Genomic DNA, 26,745 nt, shown 5'->3' on the forward strand with positions numbered 1-26,745 from the left:
TTCCAAACATGTCGTTCGTTTTTCTTGATTAAACGCGTCTATTTGCACACTCCATTAAACCACTAAATAAAAAGTTTACTCGTCAATTTGCAACCGATCGCAAATTGTCTTTTGAATAGCTTCACATTTTTTATGTGACTTGTCTGTTCTATTTGCAGACCCATCATCCTATTGTTTGGTTGTTTAATTTTCTTGACACACTTGGAACAATATTTGTTTGTCCCGTCAATGTTATTGAGAGCTAATACAAGCTAAATTAGTTAATGTTGCGTAATTGTAATTGTAAATTTGCCCATTTTTTCCTTCTGATTCATGTGTCGTCGAAAAAGAATAAAAACTAATAAAACCCAAATTGAATTAACACAATAATTTCGGCCATAAATCAATGAAATTCGTTCTCCCTCGTTCGCATCATTATTCCGGCCCTCCCACTCAATGATTATACGTTTATTTATGGAGATTCAGAAAGTACAGACGTAAAGGATTTGTGTCAATGTCAAGGGAAACCATTATTAAATTATGCTCCGTCTTATCAGGGGAAAATGATATTATCGTGTGTTTCAGGTTCAAATTTAAATTACCACCACTTAGGCGAGGAACAAGTGTTTTTACTTGTCTCATTAGGAATGTAAAAACTTTCCTTTCTTACTCCAGTTAGATTAGATTATGTTACTAGTGCTAAAAAATCTAAAACACAAGTGTCATTGAATGGTTGTGATATATTTTCCAACAAGAAATCGTATTTATAATCTATTTTATATACAATAAGTTTTTACAATATTTACAATATGATTATGACGGCTATTTACAAGCTCACAGTATGCAACCACGATTACATCATGACAAGTTTTGGGTCATACACATGCAATTATACTGTACAAATTCTTTATTAAAGCTAACGTTAATAATAAAAAGAGATTATTAAATATTATAACGTATTTATTAATAAACATTTCAGATGTCACATCGATAAAGGATGTACTTTTTATAATAAACATCAGATTTCTGCACTTTTGCTTAAAATTATATCCACGCAGAAATTTCATCAGCTCCATTATTATAAGTAAAGTATATAAAAATACCTGTAATATTATGTACACATCTATTTAGTGGGTAAGTATCAGATAAACATGTCTATTGCTTAGTACACAACAAAAAAACTTGTCATTCTTAAGTAGGAGGTTGATTAATCAATAGTGTTTTGATAAGATAAAAGTGCTGGAGACACATTAAAAAGTACTATTGTTGTCATTTATTAGTATCTGAGGTAGTTGTTGCCACATTTTTATGTTCAATAGTCATGTTTGTCTAAACAGTTTGTCAGTAAGCTGATGCTATTTCGTTATAAAACTGAAAAAGTATCGTAAGCACACGGTTAATTTTAAAATTAGAGTACTAAATTGCATCATAAGGCCTTAGTAATAAATGCAATTTAGTAAATTTTCTTAAAATTATGGCAGTTCTTGTTTAAACCGTGCACTCACTATACACTATTTACACTTTAAAAATTTACAATTAGTGTTTTAGAACAATAACATTGGCACGAAACGAATATTGTTGATAACAATAATTTAAAGGGACACTGAAACACGATAAAGACGGTAAATTACAGGGTTAAGACGCCAGATTTTATTACGTCGCTCGTTATAAAATCCTTTTAAAATTAAAATGCTACATCCGTCTTAACACCGCATCAATCAGAATTCACAATTTTTATTTAGTTGTTTAGTTTTACGAGTTGAAATAAAGTCGACTTTACGATGACATTAAAATGAGACATTGATTGTCTAAGATATTTTATACAATGGATATTCTTATCAACAATACGGGAGTAAAAAGAATGTCTATCGTAGTTATCGATGGCATACTTTGATTTAGCACTTTATATAAATATACAAGTAGCACTATCGTGCCATAATATTCACCATATCTAAGACCAATTCACTTATATCATTCGTTACAATTCATTTAAATGCAAGCTACCTTGATAGTGTACATACGTAACTCAATTCCTAAGTTCACTTACTTAAAGTAAATGGTTTGATTTGACGTTTTTGTTTTTTGCAGGACCAGTTTTTGGAATCTTTGAAATTATAGTTGCTGAAGTGTTTGAGCTTAGGAAGTTCATCAATTCCAAAACAATACCATCGTTAATATAATTAGTATTTACATACATATTTATGTGACGATAACACAATAGTTTGGCATCCTTTTTAACATAAATATTTTTAGTGGACCCCTTGTTTATGTACAAAATTTTGCTACACAAATTTCTCTAAATATAATTCTAAGTATTAACAATTATATATGTTTTATATATCTCCAGTAAAACTAAGGAGTTACAACAGTGGCCACAATTATAACAACTTATTAAAAGTATGGATGAGGCAGGTGAGGCAGTGCCTCACCATGAAATTGATTTATTGACTTAACGTCAGTATCAATAAAAAAATACATTTTTTATGTTTTTATTCTTTATAACAGAATACAATTTAATATTTAAAAACGATAGAAGAGTAATATGTTGTAAAATGAACAATTAAATAAACAGTTTTACATTAAATTTCAATGAATATTTTGTGAGCAAGTTCTCCGGAGGCATTTTTAAATATGCATATTCGCCCCAATTCGTAGTCAACCTTGATTATATATATATATATTTGGTTACAACATTTGCGCATGCGTTTTAAGGTTGAGGCGTGCCTCTAGCCTGAACATTGCCCATTTTACAGTTGTGGATTTAGCTGTGGAAAGGTTTTTAATACGGTGTCTCATTTTTGTGATGATAATATTATAATATGTAACATATTATTTTAATAGTTATAAATTTTAAAAAGTTTCTATAATAATGACCACTGCTGTACATAAGAATTAAAATGAGGAATTACTTATTTCTATAAGAAACATGTTGATTATACAAAATCATTTAGAAAATATTGTTTCTATTACAACATTTTGGTTATTTAAAAAACAGTCATAGTCCATAAATAATTTAGTGTGTAAATGCTTTGATTACAGCCCTGCGAAAGATAAGATAACAAACAACAGTATAACATTCATATAACAAAATTAATTCCTAATTGAAATTACCAAAAAAATGGTACATATCACAGAAAAAACTTTGTAAAAACCGGTCCTGCATCACATCAATAAATCAATCGAATCGAATAATGACAGTTAATGTTATGACAATCACAGTGCGTTTATTTTACTATTTTTAAAAATCATCTTTCAGTCAGATATGATTTGATTTTCCATTTATTAATAAAAAAAAGAAAATTTCTTAAGTCCACATAGATTACATTAAATTCAAAGTGAAAAACGTCCGCACTTAGACCGAAATCTCTTGGATCTGCACCCGCTTCTTCATGGTGCCGGGCGTGGTGGGGGCGCCGTGCGCCCTCAGTATCCCCGTCTGATTGAACGTCTGCGGCGGTTGGCCCTTGGGCGGCGGCGGCGGGTCCGGTATGTTCGGACTGGTCACCATCTGTGTGCCGGTCGATGTGGTGCTGGTCACGTCCGGCGGATAAGTCTTCGGATTGAGATCGGGCCTTTTAGCAGGCGGTGGAGACGATTTGAACTCCTGTAACGGAAGCTCGGTCATTTGCAAATCGGCCAAATTCCGCTTATCACAGCTATGTGCTGAACCTAGAAAACGAAGCCTATTTAAAGCACGGCGTGTGTGGTATGTACACGTGAATGGGTTCAATGTCAGCAGCCTAGTTACTATGTAATAGAGCTACCACAAGATTAACGACTAACTAAATGGACACTTAGGGGTACGTACCACTGTAATTCGCCATGGTTTTGCGTTCGAAGCTGCTGGCTCGCTGAAGGGTGTAGGAACGTTGCTCCATGGCTTTCTCGTAGGCCTCGCCTGAGCCTGAGCTGCAGCTGCCGGCTTCCACCATTTCCTCCTTCTGTTTCTGTTTGCTCTTGCCCCGGTCCTTCTGGTGGTAGATGCCGGCGAATATCAAAATGTTGAGCAACAACAAGAAACAACCGACTGCTATGGTAACAGTCAGGGCTGTGGTGTAGCTCTGGTAGTGGCTTGAGGCCAACTTCCTCAACAGGTTGTTGTTATTTTTGATAACCGCAGGCATGGGCATGGTGGCGTTAGGCGGACACTCCGTGGTGGTGGCCTGGAGGGCCGTGTCCGACTTCGGTGGCGGAGGCGTCGGTGAAGTTGTGGCCGGTGGCAAACGCACGGTTGTCGGAGGTGGAGGCGGCGGTAATATGTGGGCGACCGGAGGCTTGTCCTTTGTTTGGGGACGCACGGAACCTATTAAGAAATCATTATTAAGAAATTATTCTGCCATAATAATGTTGTGGAAATTGTGATAAAGCAAAATTACGAGAAACACATCATTCCGTTCGAGTATCAAAATATACGGTCGAGCGCAAATAATAAAGCAGTATAAAAGGAATTAAACTGTCAAAGCCCGTTGCGGAACCTATGAACGTTATTTACCGTCGTAATATTGATCATCCTCCTCCTGGAAATGATGATGTCTCATAGAAATGTCGTCGCCGTCTCCCGGCCTGTGCAGCTGAGGAATGAGATTCAGCCAGAGAGACATTTTATGTCCTCTGTAATGACTCTTTCTTGCCGGACGGTTTCCTGCAAACACAAAGAGAGTTGATAAATGCCAGGTGGGCCTTCGGATAACGATTATCATTTCAACTGGAAATTATTCGCCTTTCAATGGAGGTTTTAGTGGAAATATTAAAATATTTTGTGGTGTTTGCTGCGGTGAAAGTGGGGGCGTGGCGTCTTCGAAAGTTTTCTTTTCACATCGAATTTATGGGAGTTATAGAAAATTACTGATTACAAAGATTAAAGCACGCTTGCGTGGCACGTGTGGGGGGCTTCAAAGGAGTTATAGGAGAATGGATTCCAATAATGAAGACGTTCCCCGGAGCAAATTTTATAATACCGTGTAAGGACCGGGAAATCGAATATTTTAAAATTTATGCGGGACAGCAAATTCTTATGTAACAGTTCAGATAAAAGGCATAAAATAAATTAGGAGCCGCATTCAGGTAGCTCACCTGAAGGCGAACGGGGCCGAATAAATGATATTATTAAACCATAAAGTATTTGTCTAAGACAGCATTCCTGAAAATTACATTCTTTGCATACTGGGACATCGCGGACTGGAAGAAAAATTGTATGAATGATATTAAATGGGCCGGGCATTTTTAATAACACTTTCCGCGTCCAAGTTGGTCGTGATTAATGGCAAAATGGCCGTCCTTTTTGGAACGTTTGCCGTTTATTCAATTAAAAATCCGCACCGCCGTCGTACACTGAGTCGCGTAGCCAAATCTGGCGACTTTTCCGTAAAAATAAATGCGAACCACTTTATCTTAATTGTATGGTTTTGTCAGTTTTTCGGAGGCCGGCTTTTGTTCTTGTTGTGTTTCTAATTAACGCAGGGTTTTGCTTGTCACTTGCTATATTTCAGGCGCGGCATAAAAAGCAATCGTGCCGGGCTAGACGTCTAAAACACTTTTTTTTACGTCCTGAAATCTCTATTGAGTAATTGAACTTATTACTCAACTATCCCACTAAAAGTTTTTAACTCGGAAAGCTTTTTCGTACCTTTAAATCTGATTATTTTAAAATAACTTAATATATACTCAGTATCACAGCAAATAAAACACACAGGTCCAGTAACAAAATTGTGGTTGTTTGTCAGAGAGTCTTTGTGCTGCAGTTTTTTGTACAATTTTTGAGTGTGTTAATTCATATGGTTAGAATAAAAAGTATTTTTTTACATTCTAAAATCTTTATTGAGTTATTGGACCTATTACTCAACTAGCAGTAGTTTCTTCGAAGCTCAGTGTATTTTTTTTAAATAATATATGTACTCAAATACATAACAATTAGAACACATAGATCCATTATCAAAATTAATTATGCAGAGGAAAAAATGAAAGATAGGTTTAGAAGGTTGTTTGTCAAAGATGTTTGATGTTACTTCCTTTTTTTGTACAATTTTTGAGTCTGCTTTTTCAAAGCTCAGTCTATTTTTTTTAAATATCATAATATATACTCAATTACATAACAATTAGAGCATATAGATCTATTATCAAAATTATTGATATAGAGGAAAAAATTAAAGAAAGATTTAGAAGGTTGTTTGTCAAAGAGTTTCAGTGCTACTTCTTTTTTTATATAATTTTTGAGACTGTTAATTCATATTGTGAAGAGTGAAAAGGATTTTTTTACATCCTGAAATCTATCTTGAGTGATTGGGTCTATTACTCAACTATCACACTAAAAATTTCCAACACAAAAAGCTTTTTCAAAGCTCAGTCTTTTTATTTTTTAAATATCATAATATAATACTCAAATACATAACAATAGCACATATATCCATTATCAAAATTAATTATATAGTGAAAAAAATAAAAGATTGATTTAGAAGGTTGTTTGTTAAAGAGTTTCGGTGCTAATTCTTTTTTTTGTACAATTTTTAAGCCTGTTAATTCGTATCGTGAAGAGTGAAAAGGATTTTTTACATCCTAAAATCTCTTTTGAGTAATTGGATCATTTACTCAACTATCACACTAAAAGTTTTTAACACAGAAAGCTTTTTCAATGCTCAGTCTATTTTTTTTTAAATATCATAATATATACTCAAACACATAACAATTAGAACACATAGATCCATTATTGAAATTAATTATATAGAAGAAAAAGTATAAGACAGATTTAGAAGGTTGTTTGTCAAAGAGTTTCTTTGCTTCTTCTTTTTTTTTGTACAATTTTTGAATCTGTTAATTCATATAGTGAAGAGAGCAAAGGATTTTTTTACGTCCTAAAATCTCTTTTGAGTAATTGAACCTATTAATCAACTGTCACACTAAAAGTTTTCAACACAGAAAGCTTTTTCAAAGCTCAGTCTTTTTATTTTTTAAATATCATAATATATACTCAAATACATAACAATTAGAGCACATAAATCCATTATCAAAATTAATTATATAGTGAAAAAAAATAAAAGACTGATTTAGAAGGTTGTTTGTTAAAGAGTTTCGGTGCTAATTCTTTTTTTGTACAACTTTTAAGCCTGTTAATTCGTATCGTGAAGAGTGAAAAGGATTTTTTACATCCTAAAATCTCTTTTGAGTAATTGGACCTTTTACTCAACTATCACACTAAAAGTTTTCAACACAGAACGCTTTTTCAATGCTCAGTCTATTTTTTTTTTAAATATCATAATATATACTCAAACACATAACAATTAGAACACATAGATACATTATTAAAATTAATTATATAGAAGAAAAAGTATAAGATAGATTTAGAAGGTTGTTTGTGAAAGAGTTTCTTTGCTTCTTCTTTTTTTTTGTACAATTTTTGAATCTGTTAATTCATATCGTGAAGAGTGAAGAGGAATTTTTTACGTCCTAAAATCTCTTTTGAGTAATTGAACCTATTAATCAACTGTCACACTAAAAGTTTTCAACACAGAAAGCTTTTTCAAAGCTCAGTCTTTTTATTTTTTAAATATCATAATATATACTCAAATACATAACAATTAGAGCACATATATCCATTATCAAAATTAATTATATAGTGAAAAAAATAAAATATTGATTTAGAAGGTTGTTTGTTAAAGAATTTCGGTGCTAATTATTTTTTTTGTACAATTTTTAAGCCTGGTAATTTGTATCGTGAAGAGTGAAAAGAATTTTTTACATCCTAAAATCTCTTTTGAGTAATTGGACTCTTTACTCAACTATCACACGAAAAGTTTTCAACACAGAAAGCTTTTTCAATGCTCAGTCTATGTTTTTTTTAAATATAATAATATATTATAATATTTATATAATAAAAATGATAGATTTAGAAAGTTGTTGGCCAAAGAGTTTTGGTGCTACACCTTATTCAACTATTTCACTAAAAGTTTTTAACGCAGAAAGCTTTTTCAAAGCTCTCAGTCTGATTCTTTAAAACACCATAATATATACTTAATGACAACAAGAAGAGGACAGAGAGTTTTTTATGCCACATTTTTCTTATACAATTGAGCAGGACGCTTCGAATTTCAGCCCTCCTCCACCTTTAACATAACCTCTGGATGGCATTTACGCCCTCATTATATTAATATCATGGTGGGAAAGTAAGGAAAGTATATATTCCATCGTAATTTTTTTCATAAAGTATTGAATTTTGTGCATTGGAGAAGAGTGAAAAGAATAAAACGTGAACAGATTAGTGCAAAGACAGCACATTTTCAGCACAGTGACGCACTTGCGTGAAAATATAAACAGCCCTTTTTAACCGTCCAAATTGACGGCTATCGATTAACCCTGTTCGCTGATTTGCAAAAGTGTACATCAAAGACCACTTAAACTAATCCCGGTTTGGGAGACTGATTATCAACGAAAAGCTTATAATGCGTTTAACCGAGAATTGTGACCGTTATTCGTTTAAAAGTTTCGATGAACGTAGATAAACGTCTCTTACTGTGGAAAGTTTTGATTTTACACGCTTAACTTTTAAACACATATATTGTACTTTACAACTTTGTAGACGGTGTCTGATTAGTATTTACAAGCGAATTATTCTAGACCAGGTTTATGTTCTGTTTAAACTTATATTTAAACAAGCTTTAACAAGTTTATTTTGCAAATAAAAGTGTATTATGTTAACTCCAACCTGGACAGCAAATCAGGGCGGCGATAAAAATATAAAAATGGAAAAACTTTCCGTAATATCATACGAATTATTTTTAGAGATAAACAAGAAATACGCCTCAAAAGTGCAGTAGATACTTAATTGCGACTAAAAGTCCATTGTAAAACTTGATGAGCAACTAAATCCGTTGTTTAACTTCGTTCACTACAACTTAAAAGTATCATATACATAGTTTGTAAGTTTGTTTTCAAGAGAAAAAAACCATTCAAGGTATAAACTGCACAAAAGATAGCTATCCCAAGTTAGAATGGGATCCATTTACGGCGAAATATGAGAAGACTCGACGAAATAATTTTACAACCCAGTTTGAAAAGAGCAATTAACCGAAGTAACCAGTAACTTTAAGAATTTTGCGTAGCTGCGAAGATGCGGGTTGAATGTGAAAATTATGCTGGAAACTTATTTTGCCCGAATGTTCCGAAAGAAAGTCGCGTTGGACTTTTGGAAACACATAAATTCGATCGACGTTGGGGGTTAGAAACTTAGATTCTAACGAAATAATTCGACGAGTTCATTAATCTCAATGAGAAAACGGCGATATATTTCGGTATCACTTTTAATTAGTATGATTTATGGGCTGATACCCTTCTGATGTTACGCCAGACGGACGTATTGTGGTCGGGGAAGATTGAGAAAATAAAGCTTCCAAATAAATTGGAAGGCGTAACAGTAGCCGTAACAAATTAATTTCGTTTCATAAATTACGCCGGATATTAAAGCTGAGACGTTAACACGTTTTCACAAATGTAATGGGGTTTTAAAGCTTTGGCGATGAAATTTGAAAACTTCCACTAATCCCGAGAAAAATATATATCATGTTCAGCTGGGATGTTATATTAAAAAAATGATATGCACTAGTCTGCCTGGATGTACAAAGTCAGACTGGGGGGTGGACATTCCTTCATTCCTTGCATAATAACATCGGTACCTGAGACGTTAACAAAATGAGAATTTTCATATGCAACGCCCTGACCTTTTTATATAGGGTAAATATTTTATGCAGCATTCGCAGATGAGATTGCCAGACATGAAACTGTATGTCGGTCGTCGTTGTTTTTTATTACAATTTATTTGAGTGGTTCGTCGTAAAATCTCGTAGCTGTTCGCTCTGCGTTTTAAATGTGATGCATTTGATAAACAAAAGTAAGGACGACTGAACAAGCCATCGTAATCTCCGGATTGTTCCCTTCTATCCGTTTTCCTGATAGGATGGCCAGGAGGGAGACAACCAGGTGGCCAACTTTCACAACTGATATAAATCAGCTCGGAACAAATTAGTTTCTTACAGATCCTAATAATGACCAGAGCCGAAGCTCAAGTTGTTTTAGTGGCCGGTTTTGTCCGGCACAAGTATCTTATGGCTCGATAAAAAGTGAAGGGCCAACGGACCGACGACAGTGGCACTTTGTGTCGTGTTTTCGGAGGTATTCATCAGCATTAGGTCACTCTTATCGAGGGGACACGTCCCGATAGCAAAAACTGATTAACTTCCACCAATTTTTTCTGCTCCACCCCTCCTAAAGGGTCGTGAAACTTTAGATGCGAGAGTTTAAATAAGAAGAACTTACCTAATTCCAAGTAGAACTGGTTAATGGTGTCGTATGTGTCCCAATATTCGGTCGGCGTGTCGTCGTGTCCCTTTGGTTGCTGTTGATTTTTGGCCTCGGACGCCGACGCATTTGGAACAGCGCCATTTGGGTCCCTGCGAAATAATGAACGTGCCCGTTGAATCCGTCCTCGGCTCCAATATATTACGTACACAAAACAGGCATCGCACGTAACCTCGTGCATTGCCGATCCGGACGTAATTCGATTCCGTGCGAGGAAAGAAATATGCCGATTTGATGCCCAATCCCGTACCGCCGCGAAAACTTTGCGTGGGTCATGAATATTCCGGATCGACGGGGAATTATTGATGTTAACAATAACGGGATGGGTGAGCGTGTCTCGTTAAATTTCGGCTAAACTTAATTAAAGCTTCAAACTGTCGCCAAATCGTTCACGTAAAGATACCGCAAATATTAGCACAGCGTGGGCTTGCCTGTATTCAGCCCGTACATCCCTCCCTTTCACTCAAGGGCATACACGAAATTTCGTGTTGTATTTACGTCAGCCGTATTTAATATCGGGCTTACATCTACGAAATTATGATAGACGATTTTCTCTAGACAACCATTCGATAGTCTCATATCCTATGGAGAAGTCTGGGCAAAAAACATGTTCATTAATTATGTATACAGAGACGGTACGTTCGGGTGAAATAACAGCAAATATTGATGTTTACTACAGAATTATCTATTTTTATCTCATAAGGCTGTTTAATGTTTTTATCATCTTGGTTAGTTATTTTTGTTTGTTTTGTTCAAAGTTATTTAAGAGAACAGTGTCCTAGAGAAAGAGAAGCTTTGTTGTTTTAATAAAAAATCTTTTGAGGAGGATTATCCATGAACAATACTTCATATTAAATATAAGCCACTTACTTTAAGAGCTTACTGAAAAAGTAAGAGAGGTAAATAAAGGAATACAGGAAAGTTACAATACGGGTAAAATACGAGAAAATATGGATGTTTACTAAAGAATTATTAAATGTCATCTCATGAGGCTTCGAAAGCGTTTTGTCATCATGGTCATTCTTATTTAACATAATTTTTGTATAACGTTATTTAAACGTATAACGCTTTAGAGAAAGAAGAGTTTTGATGTTTTAATAAAAATCTTTGAGGGAGATAATCCACGAACAATACTTCATATTAAATATGAGTCACCTACTTTAAGAGATTGCTAAAAAAGTAAGAGAAGTAAATACAAGAATACAGGAAAGTTACATTACGGATAAAATAAGACAAATTATGGATGTTTACTGAAGAATTATTAAATGTCATCTCATGAGGCTTAGAAAGCTTTTTGTCATCATGGTCATTCTTATTTAACATAATTTTTGTACAACCTTATTTAAAAGTACAGAGCTTTACAGGAAAGAGAGCTTTGATATTCTAATAAAAAATATTTGAGGAAGATAATCCATGTACAATACTTCTTATTAAATATGAGACACATACTTTAAGAGCTTATTGAAAAAGTAAGAGAAGTAAATACAGGAATACAGTAAAGTTATATTACGGATAAAATGAGACAAAATATAAATGTTTACTAAAGAATTATTAAAAGTCATCTCATGAGGCTTCGAAAGCTTTTTGTCATCATGGTCATTCCTATTTAACATAATTTTTGTACAACATTATTTAAAAGTATAGAGCTTTAGAGAAAGGAGAGCTTTGATGTTTTAATAAATAATCTTTGAGGAAGATAATCCATGAACAATACTTCATATTAAATATGAGCCACATACTTTAAGAGCTTACTGAAAAAGTAAGAGAAGTAAATACAGGAATACAGTAAAGTTACATTACGGATAAAATGAGACAAAATATAAATGTTTACTAAAGAATTATTAAAAGTCATCTCATGAGGCTTCGAAAGCTTTTTTTCATCATGGTCATTCCTATTTAACATAATTTTTGTACAACATTATTTAAAAGTATAGAGCTTTTGAGAAAGGAGAGCTTTGATGTTTTAATAAATAATCTTTGAGGAAGATAATCCATGAACAATACTTCATATTAAATATGAGCCACATACTTTAAGAGCTTACTGAAAAAGTAAGAGAAGTAAATACAGGAATACAGTAAAGTTACATTACGGATAAAATGAGACAAAATATAAATGTTTACTAAAGAATTATTAAATGTCATCTCATGAGGCTTCGAAAGCTTTTTGTCATCATGGTCATTCTTATTTAACATAATTTTTGTACAACATTATTTAAAAGTATAGAGCTTTAGAGAAAGGAGAGCTTTGATGTTTTAATAAATAATCTTTGAGGAAGATAATCCATGAATAATACTTCATATTAAATATGAGCCACCTACTTTAAGAGCTTGCTGAAAAAGTACGAGAAGTAGATACAGGAATATAGGAAAGTTATATTACGAGTAAAATAAAACAAAATATGGATGTTTACTAAAGAATTATTAAATGTCATTTCATGAGGCTTCGAAAGCTTTTTGTTATCATGGTCATTCTTATTTAACATATTTTTTGTACAACGTTTTCTAAAAGTATAGAGCTTTGGAAAAGGAGAGCTTTGATGTTTTAATAAAAAATCTTTGAGGAATGTAATCCATGAACAATACTTCATATTAAATATGAGCCACCTACTTTAAGAGCTTACTGAAAAAGTAAGAGAAGTAAATATAGGAATACAGTAAAGTTACATTACGGATAAAATAAGACAAAATATAAATGGTTACTAAAAAATTATTAAATGTCATCTCATGAGGCTTCGAAAGCTTTTTGTCATCATGATCATTCTTATTTAACATAATTTTTGTACAACCTTATTTAAAAGTATAGAGCTTTACAGGAGGAGAGCTTTGATATTCTAATAAAAAGTCTTTGAGGAAGATAATCCATGAACAATACATCTTATTAAATATGAGCCACCTACTTTAAAAGCTAACAGAAAGAGTAAGAGAAATAAATACAGGAATACAGGAAAGTTACATTACGGGTAAAATAAGACAATATATAGATGTTTACTAAAGAATTATTAAATGTCATCTCATGAGGCTTCGAAAGCTTTTTGTCATCATGGCCATTCTTATTTAACATAATTTTTGTACAACCATATTTAAAAGTATAATGTCTTTTTGACAACATGGTCAGTCTTAATTGACATAATTTTTGTACAGTGTACAAATTCTTGAAAATCATCACCATCATCACATTTGTTTCAAAAGGTTTTTGACAAATTAAGAGTAGTTGAGAAAAATTGAAACATATATTTATTATTAATAGAGCCACTTGTACTGGATTTAGGAGCTTGTAAAGTTAAAAAATGTTGCTAGAATTAGTCTCAGGAAAAATGAAACACGAAAAAAAGACAGAGGTTTTTTCTAACGTAACAGAGTCAAAAAATGCGATTTCCCTTCTACCCTTTTAATAAAACCGTGACTGAACAGAATCGTATTGAAACCTGGGGACAGTTTAGCAATTTGTCCACTCGGACCCAAACTGTAATCCCGGAATCAAATTTGGGCACACGTGGTTGCGTAAAAAATGCATCGTATGTAGATGGATGGGGTCGTAAAGTTTTCATCTGTGCTTACTAGGCGGGAACAACAGGCTAATATATTATTTATGTTTTGTGGCGTTGGTTTATTTGAATGTGTATCACCTTGTCAGCGCGATGCAACACGTCTCCCAATTCGGGAAATAATATTCTGTTACGTCTGTATGCCGGAAGATTGGCCTGTCAGTTTGCGGCATTTCTTTTCGCAGCGTTTTCAAATGAAATTGTTCCTGACACACCATTAGCAGCCTCGCTGTGAAATATACATGTATTAAACTGAAGTCTTTTTGCACTCTCGCACGGACTGTGGAGTTTGCACTGCCACAGGATGCATATAAAAATATTTGTACGTTAAACATTCGAAGCTATTAAACTGTGAAACGTTAAAAAGTCGTATTTGCGTAGTTAAATTGGAAGCAATTTGTAAGTGGAAGGCAGGCTAAAGAGTAAACATGGAAGTTTATGCTATTAAAATCAAATATTCAAAAGATTTCGTGCTTACAAACTAAAATATTGACCCAGCAACTATGAAATATCACAAAATTGCGAAAGGTTAAGTCCTTTTCTAAAAATAGTATATGTTATTTTCTTTAGGTGATGTAAATTTAACATCATTGATTATTTCAAATTTATTGTGTTCTGAAGTTAGTAGCAAAAAAAAAACTTTATCCAACTTTCCTGTGTAGTTTAAAGTTTTTAACGACTAAAATTTATTTTATGGTTTTCTATATATTTTTTTAAGTCCTAATGTTTTATGTCATTCCCCCTGTTCCTCTATTTGTACTACTAGAAGTTTTGACTTTCACCTAAATTCTTTTCTTTGTCAGGTGCCTCAGCTTTTTATTATTTTCCTTTCAAGTCCCAAGAACTATGAAATAAAATATATAATAAACTGATTTTAAAAATATGCTTGAGGATTCTAAAAATCAAGAATATAGAGGTGACGTAAATGTTCATCATGTCAAACTTATTGTGTTGAAGTAAGTAGTAGTAATTCCTTTCTTTGTCGTGTGCCTAAACTTTTTATCATGTTCATTTTAAATGCTTTATCTGAGTGTAACATTATAAGGAAGCAAGTACTTGAAAAAATGATAAAATTAGGAAAGATAAGAATATAAGTTCTAAAAATAAAATATTCTATTAAGATAATGTGAATTTAACATTATTGGTTATTTCAAATTTATTCTGTTGATACAATTAGTAAAAAGCTTTTTCCATATTTTAGTAGAGTTTAAAGCTTTTCATTTTTAAATTTATTTTATAATTTTATAGATATTTTTTAATACCTAATATTTGACATACTTTTTTCTATTTGTCTTTTTGTACTACTATTGGTTTCTACTTTCAGCTGAATTCTTTTCTTTGTCTGATCTTTCAGCATTTTAATATCTTTATTTTATATGTTTTATCAGAGTGAAATTTAATGTCGTCTCAAAAAGTATGACAAATGACAAAATTAGGAAATATAAGAATTTTTAGACTTATTATTGTGTTAACTTCTAAAATTTATTTTATGGTTTTATAGACATTTTTTAAGTCCTAATGTTTAAGGTATTTTTTTTATTTTTCTTTTAATATTACGATTGGTTTCGACTTTCAGCTAAAATGTCTTTTTTGATGGGTGTTTTCACAAGAAAGTGGGAAAATTAGGAAACCTGGGGAATTTTCAGAAATTGATTTGTAAGTTCTGAAAATAAAAAATGCTATTAAAATAACGTGAATTTAACATTATTGGTTATTTCCAAATTACTCTGTTGATGCATTTAGTAAAAAGCTTTTTAGGAAACCTGGGGAATTTTCAGAAATTGATTTGTAAGTTCTGAAAATAAAATATGTTATTAAGATAATGTGAATTTAAAATTATTGGTTATTTAAAAATTATTCTGTTGATACAATTAGTAAAAAGCTTTTTCCATATTTTAGTAGAGTTTAAAGCTTTTCACTTTTAAATTTATTTTATAGTTTTATAGATATCTTTTAATACCTAATATTTGATGTACTTTTTCTATTTGTCTTTTTGTATTATTATTGGTTCCTACTTTCAGCTAAATTCTTTTCTTTGTCCGATGTTTCAACATTTTAATATCTTTATTTTATATGTTTTATCAGAGTGAAACTTAAGACTCAAGAAGTATGACAAATGACAAAATTAGGAAATATAATAATTTTTAAATTTATTATTGTGTTAACTTCTAAAATTTATTTTATGGTTTTATAGATATTTTTTCAGACCTAATGTTTAAGGTAATTTTTTTCTATTTATTTTTCTACACTACCATTGATTTTGACTTTCAGCTAAAATGTCTTTTTTGTCGAGTGTTTTCACAAGAAGTATGACAAGTGAAAAAATTAGGAAACTTGGGAATTTTCAGAAATTGATTTGTAAGTTCTGAAAATAAAATATGCTATTAAGATAACGAGAATTTAAAATTATTGGTTATTTAAAAATTATTCCGTTGATGCAATTAGTAAAAAGCTTTCTCCATATTTCAGTAAAGTTTAAAACTTTTCACTTTTAAATTTATTTTATAGTTTTATAGATATCTTTTAATACCTAATATTTGATGTACTTTTTCTATTTGTCTTTTTGTACTATTATTGGTTCCTACTTTCAGCTAAATTCTTTTCTTTGTCCGATGTTTCAACATTTTAATATCTTTATTTTATATGTTTTATCAGAGTGAAACTTAAGACACAAGAAGTATGACAAATGACAAAATTAGGAAATATAAGAATTTTTAGACTTATTATTGTGTTAACTTCTAAAATTTATTTTATAGTTTTATAGATATCTTTTAATACCTAATATTTGATGTACTTTTTCAATTTGTCTTTTTGTACTATTATTGGTTCCTACTTTCAGCTAAATTCTTTTCTTTGTCCGATGTTTCAACATTTTAATATCTTTATTTTATATGTTTTATTAGAGTGAAACTTAAGACTCAAGAAGTATGACAAATGACAAAATTAGGAAATATAAGAATTTTTAGACTTATTATTGTGTTAACTTCTAAAATTTATTTTATGGTTTTATAGACATTTTTTAAGTCCTAATGTTTAAGGTATTTTTTTTATTTTTCTTTTAATATTACGATTGGTTTCGACTTTCAGCTAAAATGCCTTTTTTGATGGGTGTTTTCACAAGAAGTATGACAAGTGGGAAAATTAGGAAACCTGGGGAATTTTCAGAAATTGATTTGTAAGTTCTGAAAATAAAATATGTTATTAAGATAATGTGAATTTAAAATTATTGGTTATTTAAAAATTATTCTGTTGATACAATTAGTAAAAAGCTTTTTCCATATTTTAGTAGAGTTTAAAGCTTTTCACTTTTAAATTTATTTTATAGTTTTATAGATATCTTTTAATACCTAATATTTGATGTACTTTTTCTATTTGTCTTTTTGTATTATTATTGGTTCCTACTTTCAGCTAAATTCTTTTCTTTGTCCGATGTTTCAACATTTTAATATCTTTATTTTATATGTTTTATCAGAGTGAAACTTAAGACTCAAGAAGTATGACAAATGACAAAATTAGGAAATATAATAATTTTTAAATTTATTATTGTGTTAACTTCTAAAATTTATTTTATGGTTTTATAGATATTTTTTCAGACCTAATGTTTAAGGTAATTTTTTTCTATTTATTTTTCTACACTACCATTGATTTTGACTTTCAGCTAAAATGTCTTTTTTGTCGAGTGTTTTCACAAGAAGTATGACAAGTGAAAAAATTAGGAAACTTGGGAATTTTCAGAAATTGATTTGTAAGTTCTGAAAATAAAATATACTATTAAGATAACGAGAATTTAAAATTATTGGTTATTTAAAAATTATTCCGTTGATGCAATTAGTAAAAAGCTTTCTCCATATTTCAGTAAAGTTTAAAACTTTTCACTTTTAAATTTATTTTATAGTTTTATAGATATCTTTTAATACCTAATATTTGATGTACTTTTTCAATTTGTCTTTTTGTACTATTATTGGTTCCTACTTTCAGCTAAATTCTTTTCTTTGTCCGATGTTTCAACATTTTAATATCTTTATTTTATATGTTTTATCAGAGTGAAATTTAATGTCGTCTCAAAAAGTATGACAAATGACAAAATTAGGAAATATAAGAATTTTTAGACTTATTATTGTGTTAACTTCTAAAATTTATTTTATGGTTTTATAGACATTTTTTAAGTCCTAATGTTTAAGGTATTTTTTTTATTTTTCTTTTAATATTACGATTGGTTTCGACTTTCAGCTAAAATGCCTTTTTTGATGGGTGTTTTCACAAGAAGTATGACAAGTGGGAAAATTAGGAAACCTGGGGAATTTTCAGAAATTGATTTGTAAGTTCTGAAAATAAAATATGTTATTAAGATAATGTGAATTTAAAATTATTGGTTATTTAAAAATTATTCTGTTGATACAATTAGTAAAAAGCTTTTTCCATATTTTAGTAGAGTTTAAAGCTTTTCACTTTTAAATTTATTTTATAGTTTTATAGATATCTTTTAATACCTAATATTTGATGTACTTTTTCTATTTGTCTTTTTGTATTATTATTGGTTCCTACTTTCAGCTAAATTCTTTTCTTTGTCCGATGTTTCAACATTTTAATATCTTTATTTTATATGTTTTATCAGAGTGAAACTTAAGACTCAAGAAGTATGACAAATGACAAAATTAGGAAATATAATAATTTTTAAATTTATTATTGTGTTAACTTCTAAAATTTATTTTATGGTTTTATAGATATTTTTTCAGACCTAATGTTTAAGGTAATTTTTTTCTATTTATTTTTCTACACTACCATTGATTTTGACTTTCAGCTAAAATGTCTTTTTTGTCGAGTGTTTTCACAAGAAGTATGACAAGTGAAAAAATTAGGAAACTTGGGAATTTTCAGAAATTGATTTGTAAGTTCTGAAAATAAAATATACTATTAAGATAACGAGAATTTAAAATTATTGGTTATTTAAAAATTATTCCGTTGATGCAATTAGTAAAAAGCTTTCTCCATATTTCAGTAAAGTTTAAAACTTTTCACTTTTAAATTTATTTTATAGTTTTATAGATATCTTTTAATACCTAATATTTGATGTACTTTTTCAATTTGTCTTTTTGTACTATTATTGGTTCCTACTTTCAGCTAAATTCTTTTCTTTGTCCGATGTTTCAACATTTTAATATCTTTATTTTATATGTTTTATCAGAGTGAAATTTAATGTCGTCTCAAAAAGTATGACAAATGACAAAATTAGGAAATATAAGAATTTTTAGACTTATTATTGTGTTAACTTCTAAAATTTATTTTATGGTTTTATAGACATTTTTTAAGTCCTAATGTTTAAGGTATTTTTTTTATTTTTCTTTTAATATTACGATTGGTTTCGACTTTCAGCTAAAATGCCTTTTTTGATGGGTGTTTTCACAAGAAGTATGACAAGTGGGAAAATTAGGAAACCTGGGGAATTTTCAGAAATTGATTTGTAAGTTCTGAAAATAAAATATGTTATTAAGATAATGTGAATTTAAAATTATTGGTTATTTAAAAATTATTCTGTTGATACAATTAGTAAAAAGCTTTTTCCATATTTTAGTAGAGTTTAAAGCTTTTCACTTTTAAATTTATTTTATAGTTTTATAGATATCTTTTAATACCTAATATTTGATGTACTTTTTCTATTTGTCTTTTTGTACTATTATTGGTTCCTACTTTCAGCTAAATTCTTTTCTTTGTCCGATGTTTCAACATTTTAATATCTTTATTTTATATGTTTTATCAGAGTGAAACTTAAGACTCAAGAAGTATGACAAATGACAAAATTAGGAAATATAATAATTTTTAAACTTATTATTGTGTTAACTTCTAAAATTTATTTTATGGTTTTATAGATATTTTTTCAGACCTAATGTTTAAGGTAATTTTTTTCTATTTATTTTTCTACACTACCATTGATTTTGACTTTCAGCTAAAATGTCTTTTTTGTCGAGTGTTTTCACAAGAAGTATGACAAGTGAAAAAATTAGGAAACTTGGGAATTTTCAGAAATTGATTTGTAAGTTCTGAAAATAAAATATGCTATTAAGATAACGAGAATTTAAAATTATTGGTTATTTAAAAATTATTCCGTTGATGCAATTAGTAAAAAGCTTTCTCCATATTTCAGTAAAGTTTAAAACTTTTCACTTTTAAATTTATTTTATAGTTTTATAGATATCTTTTAATACCTAATATTTGATGTACTTTTTCTATTTGTCTTTTTGTACTATTATTGGTTCCTACTTTCAGCTAAATTCTTTTCTTTGTCCGATGTTTTAACATTTTAATATCTTTATTTTATATGTTTTATCAGAGTGAAACTTAAGACTCAAGAAGTATGACAAATGACAAAATTAGGAAATATAAGAATTTTTTGACTTATTATTGTGTTAACTTCTAAAATTTATTTTATGGTTTTATAGATTTTTTTAAGTTCTAATGTTTAATGTATTTTTTTTCTATTTTTCTTTTAATATTACTATTGATTTCGACTTTCAGCTAAAATGTCTTTTTTGTCGAGTGTTTTCACAAAAAGTATGACAAGTGAAAAAATTAGGAAACTTGGGAAGTTTCAGAAATTGATTTGTAAGTTCTGAAAATAAAATATGCTATTAAAATAACGACATTTAACATTATCGGTTATTTCAAAATTATTCTGTTGATGAAATTAGTAAAAAGTTTTTTCCATATTTCAGTAAAGTTTAAAGCTTTTCACTTTTAAATTTATTTTACTGTTTTACAGATATTTTTTAATACCTATTTGATGTACTTTTTTCTATTTAAATTTTTGTACAACTATTGTTTCCTACTTTCAGTTAAATTTTTTTCTTTGTCCGATGTTTCAGCATTTTAATATCTTTATTTTATATGTTTTATCAGAGTGAAATTTAATGTCGACTCAAAAAGTATGTCAAATGACAAAATTGGGAAATATAAGAATATTTAGACTTATTATTGTGTTAACTTCTAAAATTTATTTTATGGTTTTATAGATTTTTTTAAGTTCTAATGTTTAAGGTATTTTTTTCTATTTTTCTTTCAACATTACTATTGATTTTGACTTTCAGCTAAAATGTCTTTTTTGTCGGGTGTTTTCACAAGAATTATGACAAGTGAGAAAATTAGGAAACTTGGGAAGTTTCAGAAATTTATTTGTAAGTTCTGAAAATAAAATATGCTATTAAGATAACGAGAATTTAACATTATTGGTTATTTCAAAATTATTCTGTTGATGCAATTAGTAAAAAGCTTTTTTCATATTTCAGTAGAGTTTAAAGCTTTTCACTTTTAAATTTATTTTATAGTTTTATATATATTTTTTAATACCCAATATTGATGTACTTTTTTTTATTTGTTTTTTTGTACTACTATTGGTTCCTACTTTCAGCTAAATTCTTTTCTTTGTCCGATGTTTCAGCATTTTAATATCTTTATTTTATATGTTTTATCAGAGTGAAACTTAATGTCGACTAAAAAAGTATGACAAATAACAAAATTAGGAGATATAAGAATTTTTAGACTTTTATTGTGTTAACTTCTAAAATATATTTTATGGTTTTATAGATATTTTTTAAGTCCTAATGTTTAAGGTAATTTTTTCTATTTCTTTTTTTATATTACTATTGGTTTCGATTTTCAGCTAAAATATCTTTTTTGTCGGGTGTTTCACAAGAAGTATGATAAGTAAGAAAATTAGAAAACTTAGGAATATTCAGAAATTGATTTGAAAGTTCTGAAAATACAATATGCTATTAAGATAACGTAATAATTTAACATTATTAATTATTTAAAATTTAATGTGTTAAGGTAAGTAGTAAGTAGTAAGTAAAAAGCTTTTACTATATTTCAGTGTTGTTTAAAGCTTTTAGCTTTTGAAATTAATTTTATTATTTTACACATATTTTTTTCTAATTCTCTTTTTGTACTACTATTGGTTTCGACAATTAGTTAAATCCTTTTCTTTGTCGGCTGTTTCAGCATTTAATGTTTAGTCAAACATAGTTCCCGACCATCAAAGTTGTCAATAATTCGTGATTAATTTCCATTACAACATTTTATTTTTCAAAACGGCAGAGAGACCTGCATGTAAAATTGAAATCTGCACAGTCGACCACACACCAATCCAGCCATAAAATCCAATCACACAATTTATTGATATAAAAACACCGAATGATTGAAAGCTTGTTGATTCGAGCGTTCATACAAAAAGATTAAATGTGCGTGATTCGAAAACAACAATGATTTGTGATTATTTGCTTGGAAAAAGACAAGTCTTCTAATTTACGAGCGCGTGTTACGTTCCATCATCGTTGTTGCAAAATTATTTACATTTTAATCCAGAATCTCGGAAACACGTCGAGTTAAGGAACGTTTTAAGGGCTGATATTTTTGGCACCTCCATAAATTCCCGCGGCGCAAATCTGCGAAACGACTTAATCAGCCCTTCGTATTTATTTTGGACGACGTTTCATCAGGTTATCGTGAAATTAAGCAAGAATAATGACATGTTTAAGCCCAGACATATATATAACCAATCTACCGTGCCGTTGTTACCAGATCCTTTGCGAGGATGTTAATCTGTCAGGGAAAGAACTAAATCTAAACATGACACCCTCGATGCCGCTGCCAACTTCACTCGAAAAAAGATAAGTGGGTGGGAGCACCCGAAAACTCCGTACAGTTTAGATGCGATATCGGGTAACGAGCTCGATATTGGCTCTCGAGGAAAAAATCCGCCTCGAAGACGTCTGAACGTCCTTTTTTTTTCTCTCTTTGCCCCGGACAGGCGATCAGTCCGATCGATGCACTGATTGAAATGATTAACTGTGCCAATGGCCACGATAATTGGCTGTAATTAAACTGCCTTGTACGAGTTTTTTCAGCAACAACGTGTTTTCAGATCCAAGGGGAGCAATATCCGGGGCCATAACTTAAATTTTAGCAAATTTTCTTTTTCTAATATTGTTCCGTACATCTATTCCGGCAAAGTTATTACCTTATCTAAAGCTCCCGAACTCGGCAACCGTTACACGCGCCTCGAGATATGAACTTTACAGATAATGACTTGGCCCCGAGGCGAAAGCGATGTGACATTGAGAATGTCTCCGGGCAAATTCTCTGCCGCTTCATTACATATTCAAGCACCTGGCAAATGTTCCGTGGGGTTTAACTTTCCCCCACTGAACTTGTTTTTTTCTCCTCTCTCCAACCCCGGAATATGCAACAGTACAAGGGTAATTTATCGAGTACCTGACGCCGATAGCTTGTTTATTAGCTTAGGAGTCGACCCAGATTTTGCGTGTCGCAACGGCGGAAAGAACCGTTTTTGTTATGCTAAATGTATCGGAATGTGATTTCTTCTTCTTATACATTTTAAATGCATCGTGGAATTTTATGCCGGGCTAAAAGCACGGTAAAGCCAACTCTGGTTCAACAACACGATACTTTATAGTCAAATGTCGTTGGATTGGGGCTGTTTTGCTTTCTGAATTTAAAAACGCCCGGAATATGTGATGCAGTTATGGCAATAAAAATGCGATAAAGATATGAAAAATAATTTAGGATCGTGTTCGGTGTTACTTTTGCGAATTTAAATTTGTAAAGCGTATTTTAAATTTATTGTTACGTTACACGCTGATAAGGAATGTGGAAGGAAAATATTAAAATGCTGAGGACACACGACAAAGAAAGGAATTTGGCTGAAAGTCGAAACTAATACTAGCATAAAAAGTTAAACAGAAAAAGGGCATAAGACTTTCTTAAAAATAAACGGTACTGATAAATGTAGAAAGGTTTTTTTACTACTTACTTCAACATAATAAATTTGAAATAATCAATAATATGATGTAAAGTACTTTAAGACAACATAATTTTAAAAGAAATGAAAAAGCTTTACTTGAAATTTTATATTTTTTACTGGTCCATTTAAAATTTTGCTATTTAACGGAATTTAATAAATTGAATATATTTATTAGAAAATAAAATAAAGTACTTTAAATCCCACATTTAAAAAAAATATAAAAACCTTTTATGATATTTCAAATTTTTTATTGGTGGATTTAAAATTTGGATATTATGGGTATTTATTGGAAAATAAAATAAGTGAAAATTTTTAAAATTACTTTAAAACCACATACAATTTATAATAAATAAAAAAGACATTTTTAATATTTCATATTTTTTGATAGACTTTTGTTGCTTATCAGAATTTATGTATTAAATATACAGATCTTATAGAGTACGTACATATTAATATAAAAGAGATAACTTAAAGAAATTTTTAATGTAAGTAAATTAAAAATTTCTTTAAGCCAAAGTAAAATTAAGTTTCAATAACATTTAATAACTGTTGAGTCTACACATTTTTTTAAACTTAATTAACACATTAATTAAATTATTAATTATAGTCTAGAAATTTGTTGTTGAACTGTCGTCAATTATTATTTTTAAATTGAATATTTTGTGACAAGTAAAGTTCGTACCAAGATCAGATAATTCTAAACCACAAGACTTGAATATATCAGATCATTAAAACTAAATTTGAAGACCGATAAAGATAAGAAATAAGTTAGTTGTAACAAGTAAAGTTTAACTTATCCAATTACATTTTAACTATGTATTAAATGAAGTCAGTTTTGTTATTAAAGAAATATTACAATAACTGTATTCCTGTAACAAATAAATTTTGTAAGAAAAGTACAGATCCGATTAACAAAACATGTAAATCATCGAATAAATAGACACTTTATTAAATAAAACTTGACAAATGACCCATTTACACAATATATGTATTTAACCGGACTGTATAACCGTACGAGTAAAGTTTGAATCCCCAATGACCCCTCAAACATTTATCTTCCTCCCTTGGAATCGAACTGCGTACATTTACGTCTGTAGGTCGCTTACCCTTTACGTATGAAATTGCTGATGTAGTGGATGAGCGTTTTGGAGACGGCGGCGTCGCCGTGGCTGTAGTTGTGCGGAAAAAAGGGACCGCCCCCAATCAACGGCAGTCCCAGGACGTAAGGCAGGTCCTCGCCCCTCACGCTACCTGTCCTCTGTAACAAAACAGAAGATAAACAGGAAGTTCCCTCAAGGACACAACGTAGTCAGCTATTGTCTTAAATAATCTTGAGAATTATCGATATATTGGATATTTGGTAGCCTTTCAATTATCGATAGGTAACACTTCAGTGTCAACAAATGTAATAATATTCTAATTAATTTTTGAATAGATGAAAGTGCTCATTCATTGCTGTTATTCATCAAGTGCTCATTCACTTTTGAATCCTACTGTGTCGACGAAGTGTAACTTGAATGTAATAAAAATATTCGAATTAATTTTTGGAAGGATGAAAGTGTTCATTCAACGTAGTTATTCATTAAGGATTAATACTTCGTTAGCTACGGCATTCAATAATTTTCCAAACTTATTTATTTATATTCATACTTTGGAATATCAAATCATTTTAGCTATCGAATATAGAATACTTAAATAATTAATACAGTAGTTATGGGAACTATCGAATAAAATGATCGAAATATTCGATAGTTAACAACTATTCAAATTATTTGAAAAATAACTGTGAAACACTAATTTTTTGAATCCTACTGAGTCGACGAAGTGTAATTTGAATGTAATAAAAATATTCGAATTAATTTTTGGATGGATGAATGTGTTCATTCAATGCAGTTATTTATTAAGGATTAACACTTCGTTAGCTACGTCATTTAATAATTTTTCAAACTTAATTATTTATATTCATACTTTGGAATATCAAATGATGTTAGCTATCGAATATAGAATACTTAAATAATTAATACAATAGTTATGGGAACTATCGAATAAAATGATCTAAATATTCAATAGTTAACAACTATTCAAATTATTCGAAAAATAACTGTGAAACACTAACTTTTTGAATCCTACTAAGTCGACGAAGTGTAACTTGAATGTAATAAAAATACTCGAATTAATTTTTGGATATATGAAAGTGTTCATTCAATGCAGTTATTCATTAAGGATTCACACTTCGTCAGCTACATAATTCAATAATTTTCCAAACTTATTTATTTATATTCATACTTTGGAATATCAAATTATGTTATCTATCAAATATAGAATACTTAAATAAATAATACTGTAGTTATTGGAACTATCGAATAAAACGATCGAAATATTCGATAGTTAACAACTATTCAAATTATTCGAAAAATAACTGTGAAACACTAATTTTTTGAATCCTACTGTGTCGACGAAGTGTAACTTGAATGTAATAAAAATATTCGAATTAATTTTTGGATGGATGAAAGTGTTCATTCAATGCAGTTATTCATTAAGGATTAACACTTCGTTAGCTACGGCATTCAATAGTTTTCCAAACTTATTTATTTATATTTATACTTTGAAATATCAAATGATGTTAGCTATCGAATATAGAATACTTAAATAATTAATACAGTAGTTATTGGAACAATCGAATAAAATGATCGAAATATTCGATAGTTAATAACTATTCAAATTATTCGAAAAATAACTGTGAAACACTAATTTTTTGAATCCTATTGTGTCGACGAAGTGTAACTTGAATGTAATAAAAATATTCGAATTAATTTTTGGAAGGATGAAAGTGTTCATTCAACGTAGTTATTCATTAAGGATTAATACTTCGTTAGCTACGGCATTCAATAATTTTCCAAACTTATTTATTTATATTCATACTTTGGAATATCAAATCATTTTAGCTATCGAATATAGAATACTTAAATAATTAATACAGTAGTTATGGGAACTATCGAATAAAATGATCGAAATATTCGATAGTTAACAACTATTCAAATTATTTGAAAAATAACTGTGAAA

General features: G+C 30.0%; 1 protein-coding gene across 3 annotated transcripts in view; it reads right to left on the reverse strand.

Moving 5' to 3' along the window:
- Positions 1 to 642: 642 nt before the first annotated feature.
- Positions 643 to 26,745, reverse strand: part of LOC109603327 (neuroligin-1) — a 579,545-nt gene continuing 553,442 nt past the window's right edge. For 2 of the 3 annotated variants that reach the window (XM_049967041.1, XM_049967040.1), the window contains 5 exons: positions 24,789 to 24,940; positions 10,282 to 10,415; positions 4,472 to 4,621; positions 3,788 to 4,282; positions 643 to 3,648 (listed from right to left, as the gene is read on the reverse strand). In XM_049967041.1, the coding sequence (XP_049822998.1) occupies positions 3,332 to 3,648; positions 3,788 to 4,282; positions 4,472 to 4,621; positions 10,282 to 10,415; positions 24,789 to 24,940 (1,248 nt within the window). In that variant the 3' untranslated portion in view covers positions 643 to 3,331. The remainder of the gene's footprint in view (positions 3,649 to 3,787; positions 4,283 to 4,471; positions 4,622 to 10,281; positions 10,416 to 24,788; positions 24,941 to 26,745) is intronic. The other variant, XM_049967042.1, reaches the window with a different exon arrangement.

This window comes from Aethina tumida, chromosome 4, assembly GCF_024364675.1.
Source record: "Aethina tumida isolate Nest 87 chromosome 4, icAetTumi1.1, whole genome shotgun sequence".
Lineage (NCBI taxonomy): Eukaryota > Metazoa > Arthropoda > Insecta > Coleoptera > Nitidulidae > Aethina > Aethina tumida.